At 38.6% G+C, this 25,198-nt stretch overlaps 1 protein-coding gene across 3 annotated transcripts in view; it reads right to left on the bottom strand.

The window, feature by feature from the left end:
• ANKS1B (ankyrin repeat and sterile alpha motif domain containing 1B) overlaps positions 1–25,198 on the bottom strand; it is a 399,263-nt gene that overhangs the window by 34,060 nt on the left and 340,005 nt on the right. For all 3 annotated transcript variants that reach the window (XM_079304860.1, XM_079304861.1, XM_079304862.1), the window contains 2 exons: positions 13,634–13,741; positions 8,251–8,430 (listed from right to left, as the gene is read on the bottom strand). In XM_079304860.1, the coding sequence (XP_079160986.1) occupies positions 8,251–8,430; positions 13,634–13,741 (288 nt within the window). The remainder of the gene's footprint in view (positions 1–8,250; positions 8,431–13,633; positions 13,742–25,198) is intronic.

The raw sequence follows: 25,198 nt of genomic DNA on the forward strand, positions 1-25,198 counted from the left end.
TCCCAAAACATATGCTCTCAAAAAAACCCTAAAGAATTCAATCTGTGCATACACTTCCACTACAATAAACACAAATACACCTGGGCACCCAATACAACTGACACAGAGGTTCTGTGAAAGAGTTTAATGAAGAACATTTTCCTTAATAATATGGCAAAGAAGAGCAAAACAATTGTCTGATTGTCATCTATTGTCTGATTAGTACCAAACATGCCATTATCTCAACACTTCCCAAAAGATAAATGCTCACAAGTAATGTCACAGCAAGACTCTGCTATCATATCCTTTTTGTGGTGTCCCATGCTTAAAAGGTTTCCTTGTCTAGTCATGGTGGAATCCAACTCTGACAGACAGGAGGGGCAAAGGAAGGGTGAAAAGATTTATCCAGAGAAAACTTTAGGCTTCCTCCTTAAAGTCTAGGAAAACATGGCTGATAATCTGAAGAGAGTAATTTTAAGACTGATCATAGAAATCATATGCTTTCTAAGGAGAGGAAAGTGCCAGCACACACAGGAGGAGCAGGAGCTGGGTGGAAGGCAATCCAGATGTATTCATTATATTCATTACAGCTCAATGAATTTCACTCAGTGGCACATTAGGAGATGTTAAAGATTTACCTAAATTAGGAGTAATTACCCTTGAAAAGTCATAGAAGATACTAAAGGACCAAAGAAGGGCTAAAGGAGTATTTGAGATGGGAGCAAAGGAAGGTTCAGAATGTTCCAGCCAGCCTAACTGCAGGAACCAGAAAGTGATTAGAAATGTTTAAAAATCCAGCCACCATGCCCTGGTTCTCATGACCTTCTGACATTGCTCCTGGCCATCTGCAATGAACACTCAGCAATATATGCATGCATGTGTATATTTATATCTATGCATACATTATTGAGAATAACAAAGAGAAAGTGCAATATTGCTGGCCATGTGCTACCAAGACATCTTCTATGTGCCAAGAAAAATTCAAGATGTTCCTAATGAGGTTCTTCAGTACGAATCATGTCAGATCAAATTTCCCTTCCTGTGTTGGAAGACTGGCCAATTAAATCAGCAGCAGCAAGGAGAAGTAGAGCAAGATACGGACACTGTGGACTCCTGATGCAGCATGTTTTGAGAATGATTATTGGTATTTAAGCACAAATGGACTGAACATGTTGAGGCAATCTGCAAGGACCTGCTCCAAGCTGTGGCCTGGAGGAGTGCCAGTGCTCTCTAAGGAAGATCCAAAAGTTTAGATCTTCTCAAAATGGGGTAAGAACTGAAAACAGATCTGATGAACTAGAGATCAGTCAGAAGAAATTTAGTAGGATTCCACAGAGAAATAAAATAGCAAATAAATTAGCAAAGTGATTTAGGCTGGGGGACATCAAAAAAGATCTGAAAGTCTCAGTATAGTTCAAATTAGATAGAGCAGTCTTTCAAAAGAATAAGGATATAAATCATAGGATAAATCATGCTGCAAGGAAGCTCAGGAAAGCTCCACTCCAACTCCAGCTCAAAGCAGGAACAGCTGTGAGATGAGACCAGAATGCTCAGGACTTCATCCTGTCAGGCCTTGAAAACCTCAAGGACAGAGAGTGGGCAGACTGTGAACACCCTGTCCCCCTGCTTGCCTGTCCATATGGGGAGGAAGCTCCTCGTGGTGTCCTGAGCTCCTCTTTCAAAGCCACGTCTCCAGCCAGCCCTGCTTGTGCAGACTCTCCTCAGAGGGCAACTGCTTCAGCTGAATCTCCTTCTCCTATATAAAAAACCTCAGGGTTTAATAAAAGGAGATGCTGCATTCCTGAATGTTTTCAAAGCTCTGGGGAGAGCTTGCCTTAGTAGCAGAAATAACTGCAAATTCTCCTTAAAAAACAATAAATCTTCAGAGATGAAGAGTGAAATTTGAAGTTTGCATTTCTTTTAGAGAAGCAGAAACTTGAAATATCACTTCTTATTAGAAGAATTACATGTTTTGCATTGGTTTATTTCTTCTGCTTCTCATGAAAATACTTTACATGAAAATTTTCAGACAACAACTGGGCCCCTTGGACTGGCTCTCTTTCAGCAAGAAGTGGGTGATAGGTGTGAGCTCCTTCTCATTGACAACACCCCTTCTGCTGGTGCTGCCAGCTCCAAGTGTACCCTGCAGAGAGGATACAAACTCCTGGACAAACACCAGTGAAGATTATGAGACTACCTTTCTGCAAAAAAAAACCCAAACAACAAAAATGCTCTTTCAGAAAAGCACCCCAAACTTTAAGAAATGTTTTTTTTTTTTGCAGATCAACAGTATATATGTTAGATATTAAAAATCAGTTTTCATACAATCTTTTCAATGTAGACCTTCTAGTCCACAAGACTGAGTGTGAAAACCAGTAAATTAATGAAGATGATTTGTCCTTTTTTGGTGTAGTATTTACAGCTAAAGTTTAGCTCATTAATACTGAATATAGAAGCAGCTTCCTCAATTCCATTTGCTGAAGCATCTTGTAGGTGTGATCCACCTCACATGAAATCAGCTCTAACATGTTAGCTTCTGTGACATTTATTCTCTCTTTCTATTCAGGCAGAAATTAAGTAGATTTCTTATAATGTCTTTATCAGTTTACTTGTCCATTGTTCAGAGAAGTGCTGGATACCCCATCCATGGAAGTGTTCAAGGCCATGTTGGATGGTGCTTTGAGAAACCTGCTCTAGTGGGAGGTGGCCCTGCTCACAGCAGGGAGGTTGGAATTGGATGATCCAGCCCAGTGATGGTTCTATGATCCTATGAAATACACAGTTCTCAAGGGATCCAGGGATGAAAACAAGCTGGAATTTACAGATCAGGATACAGCTGTCTATGGCATTTGCATCTATGTGAATTACAAATACAACTGCCAGCAATAGATTTAGTTAAGCATTTTTCTTTTGATGTTAAATTGATGTCACAGTTCAGTTATCTCTCCATATTAAAAATATAATGCACCTAAAATATGAACAAAATATGCATTTTGTTTGGATTTGGCTTATTATTTTTTTTAGATAGCTATCTATTTATCCTCACAACAAAAACTATTTTATGCTTATAAAAAATGGAAATAAGTAGCCTAAGAATTAACAAGAGAATGAATCTATACAACCATATTTTTGCATTTATTGCTTCATAAATCAACTAGTAAAGAATTCTGCTATTTCATGAGCAATTTCAACTATTGATAAAAAACCTTCATTGCTTCTTAGATAATCTAATTTTACACACCAGTATTCTCTTGGGCATATTTTTCCTCATTCACAGTAATTTTTAAATCCTTCAAAAGCAGAGGAGATGGGAAAACAAACATGAAACAAGTAAATAAAAATGTCTTACTGTGGTTTAAAGTTACAAAACTAAAGATGACTTCTTTATTTTTGGCTCCTTCAGATTTTCTATGTCATCTTACTCAACCTGCAATATCCCTGTATGCCAGCTTTCCTAACTGAAAAATGGAAAGTATGATTTTAAATCACAGCTCCACAGTGCACTGGAAATACAAATGCATTAGTATCTGTGAAGTTCCTGGAAGACACTGCTGAGTTGAAGGTATTATTTCAGAAAGAAGCAAAATTATTTCACAATTTTAATATAAACCTGCCTTTGCTAATTCTGTTTTTTGTTTTGTTTTGTTTTCATGACAGTTCTCCTCTTCTGTAGGTAAAGGATCTGTTGTAATAAATCAATTTAGAAGATTGTTCCCTGAGTATCAATCCTAAGCCATCAATGAATTATTCTATCTTACAAAGTAATATTAAAAGGTAGAATCCCAACAATCAGGACAGATTTTCTTCACACTTACTGTGCAGTCATTTCAAGGATCTTACATTTAAGGTGTCTCGCATTTTATGAAAAAAAAAAAAAAAATTTAAAAAACCAAGAGCCCTCAGACCATGTGATTGAAACACCCAGAAAGACTTAAAAAATCAAGTCTGAGTTCAGTAACTCTGGGGAAGAACTTCTCCTGTCCTCCTTAGTGAATAAGTTTTTCAACTCTCTCAGATCTAAAAAGATTTCCTTCCATCACAGTCCCCATATGGGCCATGACTAGGTTAATCCTACTAGAAGACTTACCTGTCTCACTACCAGAGGCAGACACAGGCTGGAGCTGTCCCCAGAGCTGTCCTGCCCAAAGGGACAGACCTCTCCTGGCCCGAGCTGTGCTGCAGGTCCAGCACCATGGGCAGGGTGTGACAGCCTGTCCCATCTCCTTCTGCAAGAAGTGCCATGGCAAAGATGTTTTTAGCCCTCACTCCATGCTCAGGGCAGGGTGCAGAGCTCAGAGCACCACAGCAAAAGGTCTTATAGACCAGGGTGGCTAAAAGCACCTTATTCCCCTGGCTGGGCAATAAATAGCCATTGCCTCAGGGCTGGCAGTCTGGAATATGCTTGCAGATACGTAAAGCTTCTCTCCTGCCTGGAGAACTGCAAATCCTGAAAAGGTGACAAAAAAGTTCTTCCCTGCACCTATTTCAGGGGTGAATGAAGAGCTCAGTTCCTTCAATGGGACTCCTCCTCCTACCAATTTTGGTTCCAAAGTACCCAAGCTTTGCCTGCGTGATTTCATTCTATTTTAAAGGTTCAGGCAATCTTAACAGCAACCTGAGCTATTTTAAACTACGTTAATTTGATCATACTAACCTACAGTTTGCAGGCTCAAAATTCAACATCCACAGCTAATGATGACTCAGACTACTCATTGCTTTCTAGATTTTTTTGGGGTCTTTTTGGAAAATAAACCATTTCACAACTTTCTGTATTATCATTTTGGCAGTTATGATTTATACAACCAGACATCACAGACTTTCCAAGCTGGATGATCAACTGGGGGGCTGGATGACAAAACCTATTCCATTGGGGAATCTAAACTGGTTAGACTCATTGTTTGTATTATGATTTTCCCCTTAGGTCACAAACAGTCTGCTAGGGAACTGTAAATGAAGGTACATGCTGGCCTTGAGACAAAACCACCCACATTAAGTAAATTTAAATCAGTGCTTCCTCCAGGAAACAAAGAGCTGTATTACTTACAAGCAGATTTGATTATGGTTTAGAGAACTGTTTAAACACATATAGCACATCAAAGGAAAACAGATTTAAGCTGCTGTGCTCATTGTTTAAGAAATACTAGTTGATTGATGCAAAGATCAACATGCTTGATGAATCCCTGTAACAGTTTAGGAAAACACAGGCCATAGTAAAGATGGAAACATCCAGTTTCACCAAAATATCTTCAGATTTTAGATTATAAATTAAGGATAAGATAGTCTTACTCTAACATTATTAAAATAAAATCAAGTTCATGAAAGCAATACAATAAGTAAGTTCACAATACCAGGTTGGCCTCTCTCTTCAAGGCCATAAAAATGCCATAAATCTCATAATCAAGAACATATCTAAACCACTTCCAAAACATCATAGTATCCAAGATGTCTTTATGCACATTTGTGTACTATAGCATCCAGTAAACATGCAGATTCATACAGCAGCATGCACACAGCCTAGCAAAGAAAGGGTTAAGACAAAAGAACATTCTCAAAGCAATTCAAATAATCATCCTAGATCATTTTGTATGCAAGAAGTATTTTAGCTGGGAAGCAGGACTGGTATCAGTTCAGAAGTTGCTGCTGAAATGACACAAGCCAAAGGAACCAGCAAATTGCAAGGAGAAAGTTGCTAGATAAAAGAAAAACCCAAAAACCCCACAACACTCAGAACAGAAGGTTCATGTTAAGAATCAGTTGCATCTCCTTTACTTCACAGAAACAATTATTTTGCATTTAATTTCAAATGGGCTTTGGGGGAAAAGACTGAAGGAAATATAGTTCATTTTGGCTGAGCACACATTGCACAAAATAAATTTAAGAATCTATTTTTGGGCTAAAATGGTTGAAGAAATCCCTGGTTAGCCTCTTAATGGGGTGAGTCCAATTTGTTGAGAATGATCACCAGAGGGAGTCATTGACTTTCCCATTAAAGTCAAAGGGAATTTTACATACATCAGGAATGCAGAATTTGGGGGCAGAGCTGAAAAAGACTTCAAACAGATTGGAGTTCAGGGAACAACACAAACCATGGTTTTATGGATTTCATCTGAATCCATTTTCCCCTAGGGGTCCCAAAGGATGATAACTACATTCAATGGTTAAAATTAGAGAGAAGGCACTGGAGTAATCCATTCAGTTGGTACACACTCCCACAACAACAGAAAAAAACCAAAACAAAATAACAAAAAACCCACAAAAAAACATAAGAAAAAAACCCCTTCCAAAACCAACCACCCACCTACCCACCCAAGCAAAACCCCAAAAAAACCCCCAACAACCAAAAAAAAAATCCCTTAAGCACTTAATTGGTTCTACAGGAGTGTGGAGTGGTGTAAGTAACAACTGCTCAGTTTTCTCTTTGGACATGTAACACATGAGTCCTTCTGGAAATGCAGTATTCAACAGCACAAAGAAAATTTCCAGGTGCCACCTATGAGAGTATATCTCATATCTCTTGGGAATACCAGCAAAAGAAAGGAGTGAGATGGAGTCAGAAAGAATTGTTAGCATAGGTGTTTTTTTGTTTGCTTTTTTAAATTTTTTGTCTTCAATTCTAGTGACTAAAAGAGGTAGTGAGTGATTTGTGAACAAAGTAATAAAATGAACTAATTAAACAAACCAGTGCACTTGGCCACAAGCGAGTGTGCATTTTATATCTAAATTACATAACTTTCAAGAAATATTTTCATGTTAGGTGTTGGAAACTTTTCTTTGCTGGACTTCAGCTCAACTTTATTCTTGTCACAGAAGCCCAGCAGACTTTGGTTTGAAAACAAGCTCATTCACTCAGCAACTTTCTCCTTAATTCTGTATGAGAAGATTATATAGCAGAAAATTAGATTAAAAAAGGGCAAGGCAACAGCCCCACCCAGCCAAATGCAATTTCACTTCCCTAGAAATATCCTCTGAACAAATGGAATTCAATTTGTTTCTGTGTTCCCAGGTAATGGCAGCACCTTGTTTTGTTTGTTTATTTAATTACTTCTTGTTCATGCAATTAGCTGACAGACTGCAGCCTTTTGTTCATTACAATACAGTTATTTGCATAGCTGTTTCCATTTTGAGGCTGAATTTTGGACAGAGGCTCTATTTTGGGTTGTGGCAGGCAGAGACACTGCTGGGAAGCCTCATGCAGGGAAGCATGCAGCAACCTGCTCCTTCGTGGAATGAGTTGCTCCAGGAACTGCCCTGGCTGCCCATCTGCTTCTGACAGCAAATCAAAATCCTGTTTCCAGCATGCAGCATAAGACCTGGCTGTCTGATCATCATAGGTGTCACTGAAAACCAGCTGAGCTCATTCTAAAGCATTTTCACCAACAGACTGTACATGCACAATTTACTGCACTTTAGATTGAATATTAGGAAAAGTTTCTTCACTGAAGGGGTGGTCAGGCATTGGAGTGAACTGTCCAGGGAAGTGGTTCAATCATCATCCCTGGAATTGTTCAAAAAACATGTAGGTGTGGTTCTTTGGGACATGGTTTAGTGGTTAACTTGGCAGTGCTGAGTTAAGGGTTGGAGTTGAAGACCTGAAGGGTCATTTCCATCCTATGTGGTTCTATGGTTCTGTGGCACCACTCAATGTAGGCTTAATTTAAAATTATCAGTATTCTTTCAGTGGTTGGGTGAAAAAAATTTAGACATGGAGGCCACTTTTTTTTCATGAACAGTTTGATTTAACATCCAGTTGAGTCTAGAGCTGTTCAAATATTTTTTTGCATAGTGAATTTTTTTTTAATAATCAAAATATATCCCCAGATCACAGTTTTGCAGAATGCTGACACTTCCAATTAATAAATGCAGCAATCATCACCCTTCAAGTCCTCTGAGTTTCCTGCAGTGAACTGATGCAAGCTTACTTTTATCTAGGTTGCTCAGAATGTCAGGAATCTGTACCATATTACAAACATGAGGGGCAGAGTTGGTGCTGGAGGAAGACTGGACACTGGTGCACAGAAGCCACCTTCATCTCAGTGTCCATGAATCTAAACACCCTCAAATCTCTACTTCTGAGGAGAAATTATACACCAACACATCAATTGACACTGTTTTAAATATAGAGTGCTGGAACAAACAGCTTGTAAAAATTGTCATATAACCTTTGTTGTTATAACTCATCCTTCTTATACAAGCCAGTGTTCTGGTCAGGATTAGTCCTGTAACCAAAAGCAGCAAAGCCCAGCCTTTTACTGGTACTGGTTTTAGTCCTACCTGTGCCATCTGCCTCTCCAGCTTTGACCGGGGAATATCATCAAAATAATTTTCATTTCTTCTTCTCCTTGCATCGCCCTGCATGATAATGTGGGGAACGTCCAGGGAGCCACCAGTAGTGAAAGTGCTTTGGCTGAGTGATGGAGACAACTGAGGAGGAGTGTGGTTACCACTGGGTTCCTGGACAGAGAAAGAAAAATGCAGCATAAGAAGAACAGCTTATTGCTGACTTCAAATCACACATTTAGAAGTGCATTTGAATTGCTCACGCTAAAAAAATTATGGAACAATTCCTGCAGTAGAGGTTATTGTGGATGAACTTTTGAGATTTGCTACCTGCAGCGCAGAGCCCATATAGAAGGAAAAATAGTACACTGATTACATGAACTAGTGGCAAATTTCCTCCCTGAAACCTGCTTGTGTAATATATACTCTCTCCTAGAGATAAAACAGTGAGCTACTTCTTGTCACGGCCCAAATAAAGCCATGATTTAGGATTAGCTATTTGTAAGATGAAATACATTCTCATCACTTCTGAGCAGCTGCTCTGAGCAGTGAAAGTGATTTGAACACAAGCAACACCTCTTGCTGGAAAAAAATAAATGTATGTCCATTTACACAGTATAGACATTTTGTTGCAATTTTTATAGGTTTTGCAGAACATCCATTTTAACTTGAAGTACCAGATATCAGACACAAGCTAAATACCACTTCCTAGAATGCATGAAAGCATCAGAGTACAAATATTTTACCTGGCTTTTCTTGTTACTGCTACTGAGCTGTAACCTAGTATCAGTGTGATAATACCACACAGAATTGATACATAAATGCCACCTAATAAATAAACAAACAGGTCATCCTGTTATACATTTTACCAGGTCTGCACCACACTGCCCAGAGCCAGACATTGTGTGTACTTTTGCAAACATCTACTCTCATGCACAGGACACCAGCTACAAATATTGGTGTCCAGGTTCACCCTTCCAGTCTCTTGGAGATCCATCAGCAGGAGCAGGGAGCTACAGTGTGCTGTCCAGTTCTGCACCAGTGGGCAGAAAAACACTGTCATTGCAACTGGATGGGAGATGTTTCTCTCTCATGGTGTAGGTCCCCTGTCAGAATGTACCCAGGAGCATGTTTACTCACTAATCACCTGCTGCTGCAATGCTCTATTTCAACACTGAGCAACAAGAGGGGACCTGAGGATGGTGGAGCAAGCAAAAACCTGCTCCACTGTGGGAGGTAAAAAAGTTCTGCCTTTTTATTTAAAGAGAGAATTGAAGTGGATAATTCATACATTATTACATTGAAGCAAGCCCAGTTCTGAAAAGCATCAAGGTACTTTACTCCATGCTGTTAAGAAATAAGATCTGGTGTAAGAAATCAGACACTTGTAATCTCTTCCAAATGGAAAGGAAAGTTCAAGTCATAGTAATGCCTGATGTCAATATTTGAAGTGTAGGAGTCCAAGTGACATCATTATTCCTTGCAATTGCAGCAATGGATTAGTATTTTTCACATTACCAACAACAAAAATGTTAGGAAAATACAGCTCTTTAGTAATTTTTAGTTAACTGGGATTTTATTATTTTTATTTTAGTTCTCTGGCTTTCCTATGATCTGAGACAAGCACTTGACATTTCCCAGGGCAAAGAAAAGAATGTTTTCCTCTTAGGAATAATCTTTTCCCTCCTTCACAAAAATCCACCTACATTTGGCCCATTTAAAAGCTTCTTAAAAGCTGTAGTCTGCACATGCTCAACAGGCTTGGTAAGGCATAATCTTTAAAACCCACCCTCCCTGGGTCTAACAACATGGTGCACACACCTCTGCTCTGAAAATAACCTAAGTACATGGGCAAAACAAGATCCTCTTTAGTGAGTGCTACCTGATGCTCCAGCCAGGTGAATAACCTCTCTCTGCTGTGAATCAGGATTCACCCACAGTTGCAGGCTGATAGGGCCACCAGTGTATCAAAGTGACAGATGAATACAGAGATTTCAGCCCTCATTGAGCTTTTCATATTTTATCAAACTGCATATGAGGAGGAAATTCAATCTGAGATCTATATTGGAAGATTGCTGGCAAGGCAATACAGACAAGAAATACCAACTCAAGAAATAAAAGAATTATGTGCCTCTGCATTATGGAACAGTGTGTCATTGTACGATTTTATGCTATTTTCTCAAAGTTGTCCTTCACAGCACAGATGGATCCTCAACTGTGCAGCATGTTGTCATCTACTCAGCACCATGCTATCATTAGTTCTCGTGTAGTCAGTATTTTATTCTCACCTCATTTCGTGGCCCCAACCTCTCTCCTAAGCTCTCACCAATCCTGCTCTGAACATAGGATGATTAATATCATCATAGTCATGGTGCTCCTAAGTGCTTTACAAATGCCAGTCAATTAATTTTCACCACACCTGTGACTTCTGGCATTTTATAATCATTGCTTTAGTGTGGGTGACCTGAGACACAGAGAAAAAGGTTGGAAAGTAACAGTCACTCAGTTACAACATCCATTGCTCGGTCTCCAAGTGCTTGAATCCCAAACTCCACTTCTGTTGATCTAATTTTCAGCACTGTGTACTCAGAACTTGTACAAATCAGACTCAAGACTCCAGTCAAATATGGAGATTATCAGTAACATACAATTATTGACTATTTAGGAGGCAATTAATCAAATAACTTACCACAAATTATCCAGCATTTTGTGCCAGAACCAGGTATAAGTCTATAATTTCATATGTACAACTATTCCTTTAATCATGAGGCTCTCTCCCATTCTTCCCTCATTTCTCTTCCTCACTCCATAGCCACCTTCTCATCTTCCTGAACAAACCTGCAGTCAGGCACAGACACCCTTGCAGGTGCTGCCATGGCCTCAGCACCATGCTGTTAGTACCAGGTACTCACACTGTGTTTTTACCCAGCTGTGAATGCAAGGACACATGACCTGCAGGGATGTCCCTCTCAAAGTCTGTCTCATCCCCTCTCAGACCTGCTGCTCATGCACACCTGCAACCACAGAGGTCAGGGCTGGAAGGGAGCTTAAAAAACCCTTCCCCAAGCTGCCTGCACACACTTCATGTCCCACAAATGTTTGTCTCACCTAAAACCAGGAATTCTCTCCAATGAAGTAATTATTGTGTTAAAATATCATTACTATTGCAGCACTTCTCCAAATTTTCTGCCAAAATTGCTGGACCTTCAGCTTAAATTCCAGCCTTTAGTGCTGACTGGGTGAGGAAGGGCTCCCATGAACAACATGAAAACTGATCCTGTAAGTAAAAATTATCATGCACTCAAGGAAAGAAAGCAAGATTGCATAGGTAACCTGAGACTAGCAATTTCTGTACTTCTGTGTATAGAAAAGTATATTTGTATAGTGTGTGTGTATATATAGTTGTAATATATATATATATATATATATAAAACACACATATATATTTGAATATAGTATGTTTGAAATCAAAATAGTGTTTCCTTAGTACACAGTAATATACAACAAGGAATAACATATATTGTGGATATTTTAAAGATTTTAAAGAGTAATTTAACCTTTTACTTTGACATATTTTAAAAACTAATACAAAAACAGTAAAAAAATTAAGCATTAGCACTGCTTAGCTTGAGCTAGGGAACTTAAAAGTAGACTTTATAACAAACTACCCCTTCTACTGATGTAGTGCAGCCTGATCTAGTGGAAAGTGCTCCTGGTAAAGAGGGTTGAAACTCAATGATCTTTAAGGCCCCTTCTAATCCAAACTGTTCAGTGACTCTATATATAAATCAATCTTACAACAGAAGCAGACAGTTTATTAAAGCCAATTTTCAAGATACAAATTATTGCAGACTACAAACTAAACACCATGTCTTTGTTTTGTGTAAAGTGGCACAGCAGCAGTTGATGGGAAAGGAAAGCTTTATTCCAAATGCATGTCCCCCTCTTTAGGATTCTCTGTGAAGACTCCAGTTCCAAGAGGTGATAAATGACATTTAGCACTGGCCTGCATCAGTAGCTCTAGCTGTGCAGCAGCAGATACTTTTTATCATTTTGACTACAGATGGAGGACATCCAGTTTTCCATATTAACTGAGAATATACAGTCCTGACCAAGAACGTGGACTGTGGAAACTTCCCCACTTGCTGAGGAGGAATTAATTATCCAGTCCAGAGTATTGAAGGCATTCAGCAGAAAAGTCTGCCTTTTTATCTATTTCTCTTCCCTTGGAGTGTTTTAACACCTGCCATGCATCAGGAATCATTCACAAAATACATAAAAAATAAAATACAAGAAAAACATCCACACGTTTGTGCAATGTGCCTTAGAGCAGATTACAGATTTGTCACACTTTTTAAAAAGTGGCATTGGGAATAGGTTGAATTAAGGAGTGTGATCTAAAATATCTGTACGGGGCATCTGAAAATAAGCAGGGTGAAAACAGGCTGGTCAAAGAAATTTTAAGTACACTTAAAAAAAAGCCCTCATTCTGTCCTTCTGTATTTCTCTTTACACCAGGAAATATAACTTGGGAGCACAGACACTCTCTGACATTTTGAAATTTAATCCCAAACGAGATTCCAGTCAGAAATGCAGCCCCATGAAAAAAACGAGATTCAATCAAATGCAAAAGGTGTGACCTAAAATATCAAAATAAAAATGTTGCTATGAACTCTGTTGGAGAGAACACAGTAGGAAGTGGCCATCAGACCACAACTTGCTAAGACTAGCAGAGAATAAGGAAGCAAAGGCATTGGATTAGAGAAAATGAGGGAAGGTGGTGTAATGAGAAGAGGTTAAATGTGGCCAAGTGTGGAAAAACCCCAGGGACATTGCAACAAGGTTTCTGAAAGAGGGAATACAAATGAAAATTAAAAACATGATGAAACTTTTGATATATGAGACACCTTAATGGCATTTTTATCTCAACAATTTCAAGAGGTTCTTCTTAAAGAAAGCCTGAAGCATATGTCTGAAAAGTAAGTGCAAACATTGGAAAACATGAAAGGAAAATGGTAACTCTCCTGCAATACTGATCCACTGGCTGGGATTCCTGTGGGCAAATGAAGACGTGCATCTTTTACACCCCTGGCCCTGAGCTGGTTTCTTTAGCAAAGATAAACTGGTGCTTCTAAGATTCTGCTTCTCCTAAAGCAGACATCTGACACAAGTCACATGGATCATCCTGTAAAAATGTCAATATATTTCTGCTGGCTGTACGGGGAAGTGTGACAGAGCAGGTCAGCCTACGATGTCCATAATGCACAACTCTGAAGTAAGTTGAACCCCACTCAAAGCAGTCATTGTTTTCTTGTGAATGTTATGAAACCCTTGCTGACTTGTCAAGAAATGCAAACAAATAATGGTGGGGACTCACCCTGAGGGTTATTGACCGAGGTGGTTTCTGAGGAGGATCTTCGTGAAGCCTGTCTCCCAAAGATGCCAGAACACGCTTCCGGTGGCCAATCAAGCTAATTTTTAAGACCTGAAATAATATAAAAATACATCATTAAAAGGGCACATTGCAACCATTACATGATGATCCATTCAGATTGAAGCCATTTTCTCTTTAAACCTTTCAATGAGTTAGTCCTCTAGACAGCCTGAGCAGACAGGAAAACAATCACAGAGAAAATAAGAGGTGAGATCAGAGGAAAAACACTGTAAAATGAGGGAAGAAACTAGAGCATATATTGGTGTGGAAAACTGAAAAAAAATCCAGACTCAAATATGAGTAAAGAGGAAACAAAAATGAAGTGAAGGCAGAAGACAGGAAGAAAAAAAGGGAAGGGGATGAGAAGACTGGAGAAGGAAATGCAAAGGTACATGCAAACAGTGAGTGATGAGGATTAAAGTGATTCATCCATCCTCATCATGGGATGGATGAGGAAATGAGTGAGAAACAGCCAGCAAATGCTTAGAGGAGGCAACAAGGGAAAAAAGGAATTGTGTGATGAGTAAATGTTACCACTTTTAAATCTATTCACCATGCCTTTCACAGTGCTGCTAGGAAAGGGTTAAAACTGCAAGATTTGGCAGAGGAGGAGGAGGGAAGAGTTTCTCTCAAAGTGACCTTGCAGCTGGGAATGCTAAAATTGTTGGTGTGGGAAAACTCCATTTATTATGCCTAACATTGTTCATTCCCTGCCTGTTTTGAGAAGTGGAAGTCCTGTGGAGAGAGAACACACTCACAGACATGGGGGAAGCCTCGTGTTAGAGAGAGGCAGGAGCCCTCCCCTCCCCTCCTGTCAGCCAGAATGGAGCCATGTCCCTGTCCCTCTGTCACCTGGTGTGGTTAGCAAGCTAATGAAATAATAAATCTACTCTTGGCATTTTGGCTGTGGTTTGAGGGCTGCCCTTGGTTACCTGCATGTGTAGATTCACACACATAGGTAATCTCCAAATATCTCATACAGTTTGTGCTGTCATGTAGAATCATCCAAGAAACACTGGGTAGACAAACTTTACTCTGGAGTTGTATTACTTTTTTTATCAGACACAAAATCTCTGTTGCAAAGAATGTGTCCATCTAATCACACACCTCATGCTTGTCCAAACTCTGAGAATGTTGCCAAAAAATTGCCCCAAATTTACAGCAACTACTCCTCATTTGTATTTTTCTGTGTCCCTGCCTCGTACAAAACCACCACTGCTCTCAGGAAAAAAGGAGAGCAGAAGCAATGAGTTGGAAATTTTAAATATTAGTGGAAAAATAACATATTTCAATGCTATTATTTAATAGCTACAATGGCTGTAGCATAGAGTGTATAGCAGCACTAATTGTAGCAGCAAAGCCTCTGCTCTGCAAACAGCAGTGTCCTTACATAACTCCTCCAGGCTGTACATGTGGTTCCATACTCCAGAGCTGCCTCCATTCCCTCTCAGAAAACAGTACTTCCCACTATATTTAGGACCACTGTGTGTCAACACCCTTCAGTTGAGAGGAAGTTCTTGCCCAACCTAGAAAAAGTAACTAGTCCTCTAAAAAACTGAAAATGCTACATCTTAAATGAACAACTACCTCAGCTGAAGCAGTAGCACTAGGAGCTACAATTCATGAGAACAAACAAAACCCAAACCCCAGCAACTCCTGTTACATCTCTTACATCCAGTATCTCAAAATATGGCCCAGTAACATGCTGTCATTATTCTGGCATCATGCCTGTCCATCCTGTCTATCCAAGTGCACATGATCCATCCACGTTTCCTCTGTTAGGTGTCCCTGTGCTGTCTGATAGTGCTGATAACTTCTTTTCTGCCCACATCTCCCAAGTGATGGGCTGTGATACGAAGCAGATGGAGGCCCTCCTGGAGAGGCAGCTTACAGGGGAGCTGCAGACCCTGCAGCTCAGCAGCAGACACAAGCTGCAGTCCCACAGCCACCCTGCTGAGTGCTGTCCTTCCAGTCTAAATCTAGAGAAGCACGAGAGAAGCTGAGATAATGCAGCACACAGAGAAATGCCCGAGGCATGCAGGAGACTTAGTTATGTATTCAGTTTACACTGAGTGCTAAACAGAAGGGTGCACAGTTTATCTCTGTATTTAACTGCATGAAACACGTGAATGAACTACAGCTGCTTTAAGCATTACTCAAGTAATGCACTTCAGTGAACTTGCTTCTTTCATAATGCTTCCCAATCAACAAGATCATTTATCCAGAGATTTATAAGCCAAGTTAAAGTTCTTTGGGCTGTTTCAAGGTCCTCAGCACTCTGACTGCCTTATTAGCTATATCAAACCACACAAAGAAATTCTCTTTGACTTCACAGAGCTGTTGAACAATGGGAGAGAAAAGGACATGAGTCTTGAGGGTCTGCATGCATAAGAGATCAGCAGACAGGTCTCAATGACTAAATTATTTCAAAAACTGTTCTCAGTTTGAAAGTAATACAGATCTTTAAACTGCTAAGCTTAGTCCACATTTTCTTTTTCTATTATAATGGTGGTTGCCCCAAATGTGAATGGGAGGGAGTTAATGATGCAACCTACAGAAACATATGGTCCTCAGGCAACAGGCAGCTGCATCCCAGCCTCATCTGGAGCACATACCCATTGACTGAAGACAGCTGTATTCTTCTGGAAATGGCTCCCTAGCAATTTCCTTACTTGGAAAACCTGTTTCTCAACTTACAAACATAAAACAGTGTTTTTTGAAACACTTCTATATTTGAGTTATGAGGGTTTAACAAACATCCTGAAACTCTGGAAACTTGTCCTGTGATGGATTATCCTTGACAGTATTTATCAAAAATGTCAAATATCACAAATATAGGTCAACAGTGTGAAATGGTACAGTTGCCTAAAGCAGTACCATAGAAATGTGCTAAATGTTGAAAGTCTTGCACCTAAGCAGCCCACAGGTTAGCTCTGCTGGTATATAATTTCTATAAATCAAGTTACAGTGAACACCATAACACAGAGAAAACACTGAATAAGGACAGTCAATACAATGCACCTAAGTGTCATGCAGTGAGGCATTTTGTCAAATGGATTGTGGCCACTTACTACACAACAATGAAATGAGTTTTGCAGTGTGGCTGCAGGAATCAGCAACATGTCATGAAGCTGTTCAGAGCAGCCAGCTCAAGGCTGTCTACAGCATTTTATTTCATTACTGGGACAAAAAAAAAAAAAAAAAAAAAAAAAAAAGAGCATGCACATGACATGCTTTTTTCCACACTGACAGCAGGATACCCAAGACAAAAATGATATTACTCTATTTCATGTATTTGATATTGCAACACAATTAAAAGAGAATGGGGCAAGTCATTCATCCAGAGCACTGATACATGCACAAAAATTTATTCTTATTTTTACTTCTGTACTCTGCAATGATTAGCATACAGAATGAAATTCCACTAAAAAAAAAAGTAAGAAATCCACAAATATAACCAATGTAACACTTTGCATTTAGATCTGTGGCTTAGTTGACAGATGTTTCAAAAGACACATGTAGCCCAATAACTCCCTTATGACTGTGTATGTGCAAATGCTGGAAGTTATTCCACCTAAAAATGAGCATTATTTCTGCAACATTCTTCCACCTGATCTTTTCTCTAATTGAATTATAATATTCAATATTCTGCGATTCTACTTTTTTTCCAGAATATTACAAAGATTACTGAAATTCAAGACATTAGTTCACCTTCTCTTGGAATAATCTGAAAAATTTTTGTGTGGGCTAAAATTAGGATCATAATAGCTGGAATAAATGTGTAGCAGCAATTGGACACAAGGCACCAGGTACAAAGTCTAAAATTAAAGAGTAATCAGAACATGCAAGTGATTCTCCAGTAGCAGCATCAAACACCAGAATTCAAGAAAAAATGGTAAATCAAGCCAGAAAAGCAGGATATTCCCATTTCTGCAAAAAAAAAGCCCGAAACACTTGCTAAAATAATTATTAACCATTTTACCACTGGTCATATTGGAATAAACTCCAAGCTATCTGGATTTACAGATAAAGGGATACATGATTATTAACCCTCTCCAGCCACAATGCTGCCCCATGGGGCTAATCCTAAAACATGGCAGGGCCCAGAATACCCAAAAAGTGACCCTAGATCAACCATACAGCTCACCTGACCAATGGGATTGGTTTAATTGAAAATCTGAAAAAGAATTAAACATGCTTGTTGTATAAATATTTAGTATCAATTTTACAGATCCCATCCATAGAACTGCTGCCAGTTTTTACTGTTAAAACAAGCATACAAACAAAACCCACCAAGCAAACAAAAAAGGTTAAAAAAATCTATATGCTACATACTGACCAAAATTACTTAGTGTAAAAACTGGTATCTTTTGAAAATTACATAGGCCCAAGTCAGCTATGACACTTGAAGAGGGCAGGTTTAGATTAAATATTAATATTGTTTCATATCATAATGATTTCATATAATAAGGATATGAAATATGTATCACAATCCTCTGGAATTAATTACCCAACTGGAAACAGATGCCAGTTGTCTTGATGACAGCATTTCACCAACACCTGTCTTGTAAGTCCCATTTCTATGTTATCATGAGGAACTGATGTTTGTTTTGGGCCCCTATCACTCAAATAAATAATGGAGATGCAGATTTCCACTTAAGGGTATTGAGAAAGCAAGAGAGTCTTCTCCAAGTAAAGTTGCCATTGCCTACCCAAGTCAGAAGGAGGCAGATGAGAATTCATTATTTTTTGTAGGGGTTCTCAGGACAGACTGTCCTGACTTGGGCAGACAAGCCATTTCTGTCATTAAAGTGTTTTCCAAATTGGCTAAGGGAAAATACCAAGTTTTGGTATTTTGGCTCCACTAAAGATAAAAAAGAGTAACTATAATTTTCTGCTTGTAATCAATAAACATTAATGTTTCAGTGAAAAAAAAAAATAAACTTAATATTTCCTTAAAAAACCCCAGGAAAATGCAGTGAAATAAGACCTGACTGAAACACTGACACCTGGCCACTTTGCCTCCTGAGGATGTCTCAGACTACACGCTGAACTGTTATTTAAAAACAATTTTTTAAATTAAAAAGTTAAATACAAGGCCTTTTAAGAAATAAGTCACAGTTCAATCATTTTGCAAGCCTCAGATGTAATGACAAACATTCCATATGTGCATTTTGTCACTTTAGGCTCAAACCCCCATAAATCAGAAATCCTAAAGATCTGTTATATATACAACACCAAGGTTGTTACACTAATGATTACCTATTCTAAGAGATAAGGCTGAAAATATTATTTATGAGGAAAATAGCAAGAACTAAGCAGGTCTGTACATAAAGGAAAGCATTCAATTTTCACAGGAAGTTAGTAGAAAAAATATTAGATAATTTGAAAGGTGGAACACATTCCCAAACTGCATTTTCACCTGTGTGTTGAGGTAATGATAAGTCCAGTTACTGGTTCAGATCAGACCTGAAGAATCTGTGGTCACAGAGACCATGAGTACTTACTCCTTGAGGTCTTCAGTGTTAATCATAAAGCACTACAAGAGAGCAATTGCAACACTAATATGTTATCCCACAGTATTTTTCAGGATTACTTACACAGCAGATAAATTATAATTAAAGCTACTGGTACTACAACACATTTCATAATGAGCTAATAATTTATTTATCTATTTTTAATAGGCAATTATCAGCAAAGCACATTAATCTGTATACAAGCATGAAATACAGCTCATGTAATGAGAAATAAGAGATAAAATAAAAATCTCTGTAAAAAAATTTAATAGCTCTAAAATGGATCCTTTTTTTTCTGGTTTTGATCCAGTTTCATTGCAGACTTAATTCTAAGCAAAAGGAAAGAAGCCCCAAACATTCAAGCCTATTGAAAGAATGGGACATTTGTCTGCTAAGTAAATGGCATATTTTTAAAGCCTTCCAATAACATAGAGTAATGAGAGTTTTTACAATATCAGAAGAAGCAAACAGCCTTTCACTGCTTGGAGTAAAAAATGCAGATTACTCTAGCTCACAGTCATAACCAAGGCTGTCATGAAAAGGCAAGCTCTGCAATACATGAATAGTATCAGTTAATTATAAAGATATTAATATATTAGAAATGGAAATTGTTTACTTCTATGTAAGGCAATTACATTGACCAATAAAAGTTGCAGCAAAATAGTGAAAAACCTAAGATGGCATTAAATATCTGCTACTACTAGAGTTTAAGGAAAGTCCCTCTGTGTTTGTTTTGTTTTTAACATCATCAACATTCTTTAAATATATAATGAGTGCAGAAAGACTGTCATCAACATCTCCAAACTCTGGAGAGTAGAACCTGGACCGAGGATCAGAACTGATGTTAAGAAATGCTATTCAGAAGAGACTTAGTTTCTTGGTATATTTGCCAGTTACCAGATGTATGCATGAAGACCTAATTACTTCTGCATCACAATTACTTCAGTTTAGTAAAACTGTTTTTGTTACTGTAAAACATTCACATTAAAAGCATTGATTCCACTCTTAAATATCTAATTCAAGGCAGATCTATGGCCAGAGGCTATGGCTTCATCCTGGCTGTGCTATCATAGAACCACAGACTCATGGAAACCATTTAAGTTGGGAAAGGCCCTTAAGGTCACTGAGTCCAACCACAGAACTAGAACTGCCAGGTCAAACACTAGACTATGTCCCTAAGTGCCACATCTACACATCTCCTAAATATCTCCAGGAATGGTGACTCCACCACTTCCCTGGGCAGCCTGTACCAGAGCTTGATGAGCTTTTGGTGAAGAAATTTTTTCCTAATATCCAAACGAAACCTGCCATGGTGCAGCTTGAGGTGATTTCCTTTTGTCCTGCCACTTGTATCTTGGGAGAAGAGGCTGACCCCCACCTGGCTACAGTCTCCTTTCAGGTGGTTGTAGAGAGCAATAAGGTCCCACCAGCCCCCTTTTCTCCAGGCTGAACACCCCCAGCTCCCTCAGCTGTTCCTCACCAGACTTGTGCTCCAGACCCTTCCCCAGCTCCATTGTCCTTCTCTGGACACACTCCAGCATGCTATGGAGAGCTTCATACAGGACATACAGCAATCCAAAATATACTTATTCCCTACAGTAGTATACATCCCAGAGTTATAAACATGGCAATGCCTTATTATTCTACTGCTAACATTAATATTTACCCACATTTTAAGGGGATAAGTTATAAAAGTATCGTCATGATAAAAAGCTGAAAAATGTTTGTAGGCTTTGATACAAGAGCTGGTAATGTCGATATGTCAGTACTATGAACTGACAGCATGGTGCTGAGGCCACAGCCCATCCCCATTCACTGCCAAAATAAAGATGCATTGCCCTATAAATCTCATGAAAACTGCTTCCTTAAAAGAAAGATCTGCAGAAAGAAAAGCCAGGGATTGGTCTAGCAGGAGGGGCTCTGGGCTGGAGTGGGGCCAGCTGCAGCAGAGCAACCTCCCAGGGATCTCAGTCCTGGCATCCCATCTACTCCAAAAAAACAGACCTGGGAGGTGGGCAGGGAGCAGATCTCTGCATAGCCAGCTCCTCATCTCCTTCATTCCTTGATCACAGAAATGTTAACAATGGCACAAGTAAATGGGCTGGAAAGTACAGCCAGAGATGGAGGAAAGAAGAAGGTGTTGAAATCTCATTTTCAGCAGCTGTTTGTGCTTAAAGCAGCACGAGCCAAACGCAAGATGAACCCACTACAGGGAAATTGCAGCTCCTTTCACAATGGACCACTCAAAGAGGAGAGCAGCTAGGACAAAAAAAGTCAGTAAAGAACCATAAAGCAAATGCTCTAACAGAAACCATGGTCTACAAGACCATGTATTTTAGTACTCAGCAGCTCTTGTGTTAACAGTTGTGAGTGTGGCCTCACCCTGCTGCAGAGTGGCTGCTTGCCCTTGGCCACACCACTGCTGTTGACAGTGTTTGGTTGAAGCAAGAACACATTTTGTGACATGCTGGTAATAGGCAACTCTGTTTTTGGGCACCAGGTGTCATCCAATCCAAGAATGTCACCACTATCAAGATGATAATTTCATCAATTTACAGGAAATATGTACCAACAGATATGACATGATGTAAAGAGGATCCTCAATTATTGCTCCACTTGCACTGTAGCAGCAGCTAGCTGACCAATTTCATCACTTTTCTTTCAGAAAGGACACTCCCTGGAAGAATAAACTTTGATTAACTGATAAACTCAGGATAGGTTGTGACATACAACCTCAGTATGAAAATAATTAGTAAAAAAATGTCTCCATCCGATTATTTTCCCAGATATCTTTTACTGTCTTGGTTTGTAACCTTTGCTCATTAAACAATTACTGAATTAAGTGTCAGCCCCTCTCCCCAAGTTTCACATTCCCATTCACCTTCATCAACATCATCATTTAACACCAAATGGAAGAAGCTACTGCATACATGAAATCTACCAATTCATCTCAACTCCAGCCAGAGTAATCTACTGTTTTCTTTCAGGTAATCTAATTGATCAGTGTAGTTTAAATAAATTAAGAGAAATTTTTACTAATTTACATTTAGTTTGGATTGTGATGCTGTTTGCCAGGTTCTTAACCTCAAATCTTGCACACTTGCCAAATACAGGATATGGCTTTAAAAAAGCTATTAGCTCTCCCTTATATCCTGGCTTTTTTCATATCCTTAATGCTGTCATGATGATATCAATGGTAGTTCCTTATCTTAAAATAGGCAATGGCCACCATGGCAGAGTGGAATCATACATCACAGGCAGAGCCAGCATCATCCTGTACTTTGACTCTTAATCTGTGAGGAGGAAGCACTGTAGGTGGGAAAGAACAGGCTCTATAAGCACAGCAGGATGGCTGGATTAACTCTGCCAGGGGCAGCAAGGGGACAGCAAAAGCAGTTCTCAAAATACCCTTTTCTTTCATGCTTTGAGGTAAGAGCAGGAAGGAATACCATTAAAAAGTGGGGTTACAAAAGGATACAAATTAAGTGGCAAAAATATTTATTCATCAATAGCTCAAGTAAATTCTTCCCATGTGTCTCTGAGCAACACACAGAACTCCAGCAGAAAAGATTATTGTCTGTGTGACTTGAGAGAGATTGAAACCAAAAGGCAGTTCAGATCTTACACATCTTCTTATGCAGATTCCTTCATTAAACATTCAACATTAGTCTGGCTTAAGGAAGAAACATTTTTGTACATAACCAAATTAGAACAAAGCAAGCTGTACTGAAGAGCTCTCCAAAGATGAGGCTGATTTTGTACTATGGTAAAATATATATATATACTGCAAACTACTTATTAACAGTGAAAACTGGCAAAGTTTTGGCCATCTCAAACTTGTTGTCCTTAAAGTTATTTTATAAATGAAAAAGAATACAGATGCATGTTTCTGAATCCTCAGTTTGGGCAGATGCATTACTAATGAAGCATTCTGGCAAAACCCACCAATGAATGGGTTGTCATGGGAAAGGCTTTCTTGCTACAAATTCTATTTGATTTTTCTCAGTGAGAAGGGCTGTACATGACTGACTTCTCATACAGGGTAGTGCAGCATGTCTTCTACACCTCTACTCTTTCTCCCTTTTCTCTTCAGCCTTATCAAAAGTTCCCAAAAAAATAAAGTTCTCTTCAAAGGGAGGATAAACCTCATCTCCATGGTCTAGGCTTTGATTTTCTTGTTCTTTATTTTAAACCTATCCAACCCATTTTGACAATAAAGTCCAAAGAAGGAAAGACAGTTCCAAGGATTCCTTTCCTCCCTTCTCCCATCAGCAGCAGAAATGCCAGCAGGTCCTTATTTTGCAGAGTGCAACATGAGGGGATATTTGGACGTCCATGAAACCAAAATGACTGATCAAACCTGTGGGTTCAGCAAACTGCAGGATAGTTGTCCTATGCTGCAAGAAATCAGACACCCAGAATCACATGTATAATCATTTCCAAACCACAGTGAATGTTGTTGAGAATCTCCCATATCTATAGTCACGTCTTTTTATAATTCTAAGTACTGTAATTAGGCAAATATATTGGCAGTGCTAGCTTAAACTTAGCATTGTTATCTTGACAGTTGGGCTTGATCATCTCAGAGGTCTTTTCCTTCCTAAATGACCCTATAATTATAAATATCCTTAACCCAACAACTAACCCCTCTGATTCTTGAATTATGGTTTTTGTTAGCATTTAACCTAAATGGTCACTTCTATATCTCTTGTTCTGTCCTCACTGACTTCTGAAAATATTTCATCATTATGAACATTTTTTTTCTTCTGTAAGTCATTTATCACAACATGCATACAATTTTGCAAAACTCTCCTACCAAAAATAGAAATTTGTTTTCTTTTCTTAGTTTATTTAAAGTGGACATAAAGAATACAATGTATAAACACATTATCCCAGGTGAAATATGATGGTAACCATGCTAGGGGACAGAAATGGTCAAGTTTTTATACACACTCCTCCTGTTACTATGCACAACATTCTTTTTTTGGTGTTCTGCTGTTGACTGATGTTCAGTCAAATACCCAGTAGCTCTAGTCCTCCTGCCCAAATTATTCCCCTGTAGTGCTGTTCAGTTATATACTCAGAGCTCATTATATTCTCATGTGATCTGTACTTTCAAAATAAATCACTTTCACATTTCTTCAACTGTCTTATATAACTGATTCAGCCCATTTACGCATTATGAAGATCATACTCTATTTTAATCCTATTTTACAAATGTTACTACAATGTTAAATAATCACCTTTCAGATCAGAAATATTGCCATGACAATCTACATTTGTTTGGGATGACAAGTTTTGCTACAGCAAAACAAGAGATTAGTTTACAGGTACTTTTATAACTCTTAATTTACAGTGTTAAGTATAATAACCAGAGGCATTGTTGTGAAGTCAATTAAGTTTTTATATGATCTTGTCACAAATGTGCACGGCAGTGCAGACCACATTAATTCACTATAACATAAGAAACCCTGTAATGAGCATTTTACACCAAATCACCACATGAACTGTGATTAATAATGAATCAGAAGAGTAGATTTACATGAATAACAAGCAAAGGGAAAAAAAAAAAACCCCTCTTATTATGGACAATTAGATGATAATGTAATCTACATAGTCGCTATGTTTTAATCTGCAGCCACCTGGGGTATCTTCACACCACTTACTTAAAATGTATTTCTGAGTTGTACTAGAGAATTAAATAACATTTTGGATTTCAAATTAGTCACTAAGCCTAAATTTAGTCACTGTTAAGTATAGTTTTAGAAAGTCTACTATTCAAGCATACATCTCATTTATGGGGGCTTTAAAATTCTTCCTGTATTTGTGATCCAGATAAGTGTAAGCCTTTTCTCATTTTAAGAATCCTGACATTTAAACTTGTTTCTGCTGTAATAAGAACCTTTGAATCATGAAATATTTTCCATTCATATTTTGTGTTGATATTTTCTTCTCAAACAGATTTTTCACAGGTACTCAACTGCATAAGTAA

This window comes from Erithacus rubecula (genome assembly GCF_903797595.1).
Source record: "Erithacus rubecula genome assembly, chromosome: 4".
Classification (NCBI taxonomy): domain Eukaryota; kingdom Metazoa; phylum Chordata; class Aves; order Passeriformes; family Muscicapidae; genus Erithacus; species Erithacus rubecula.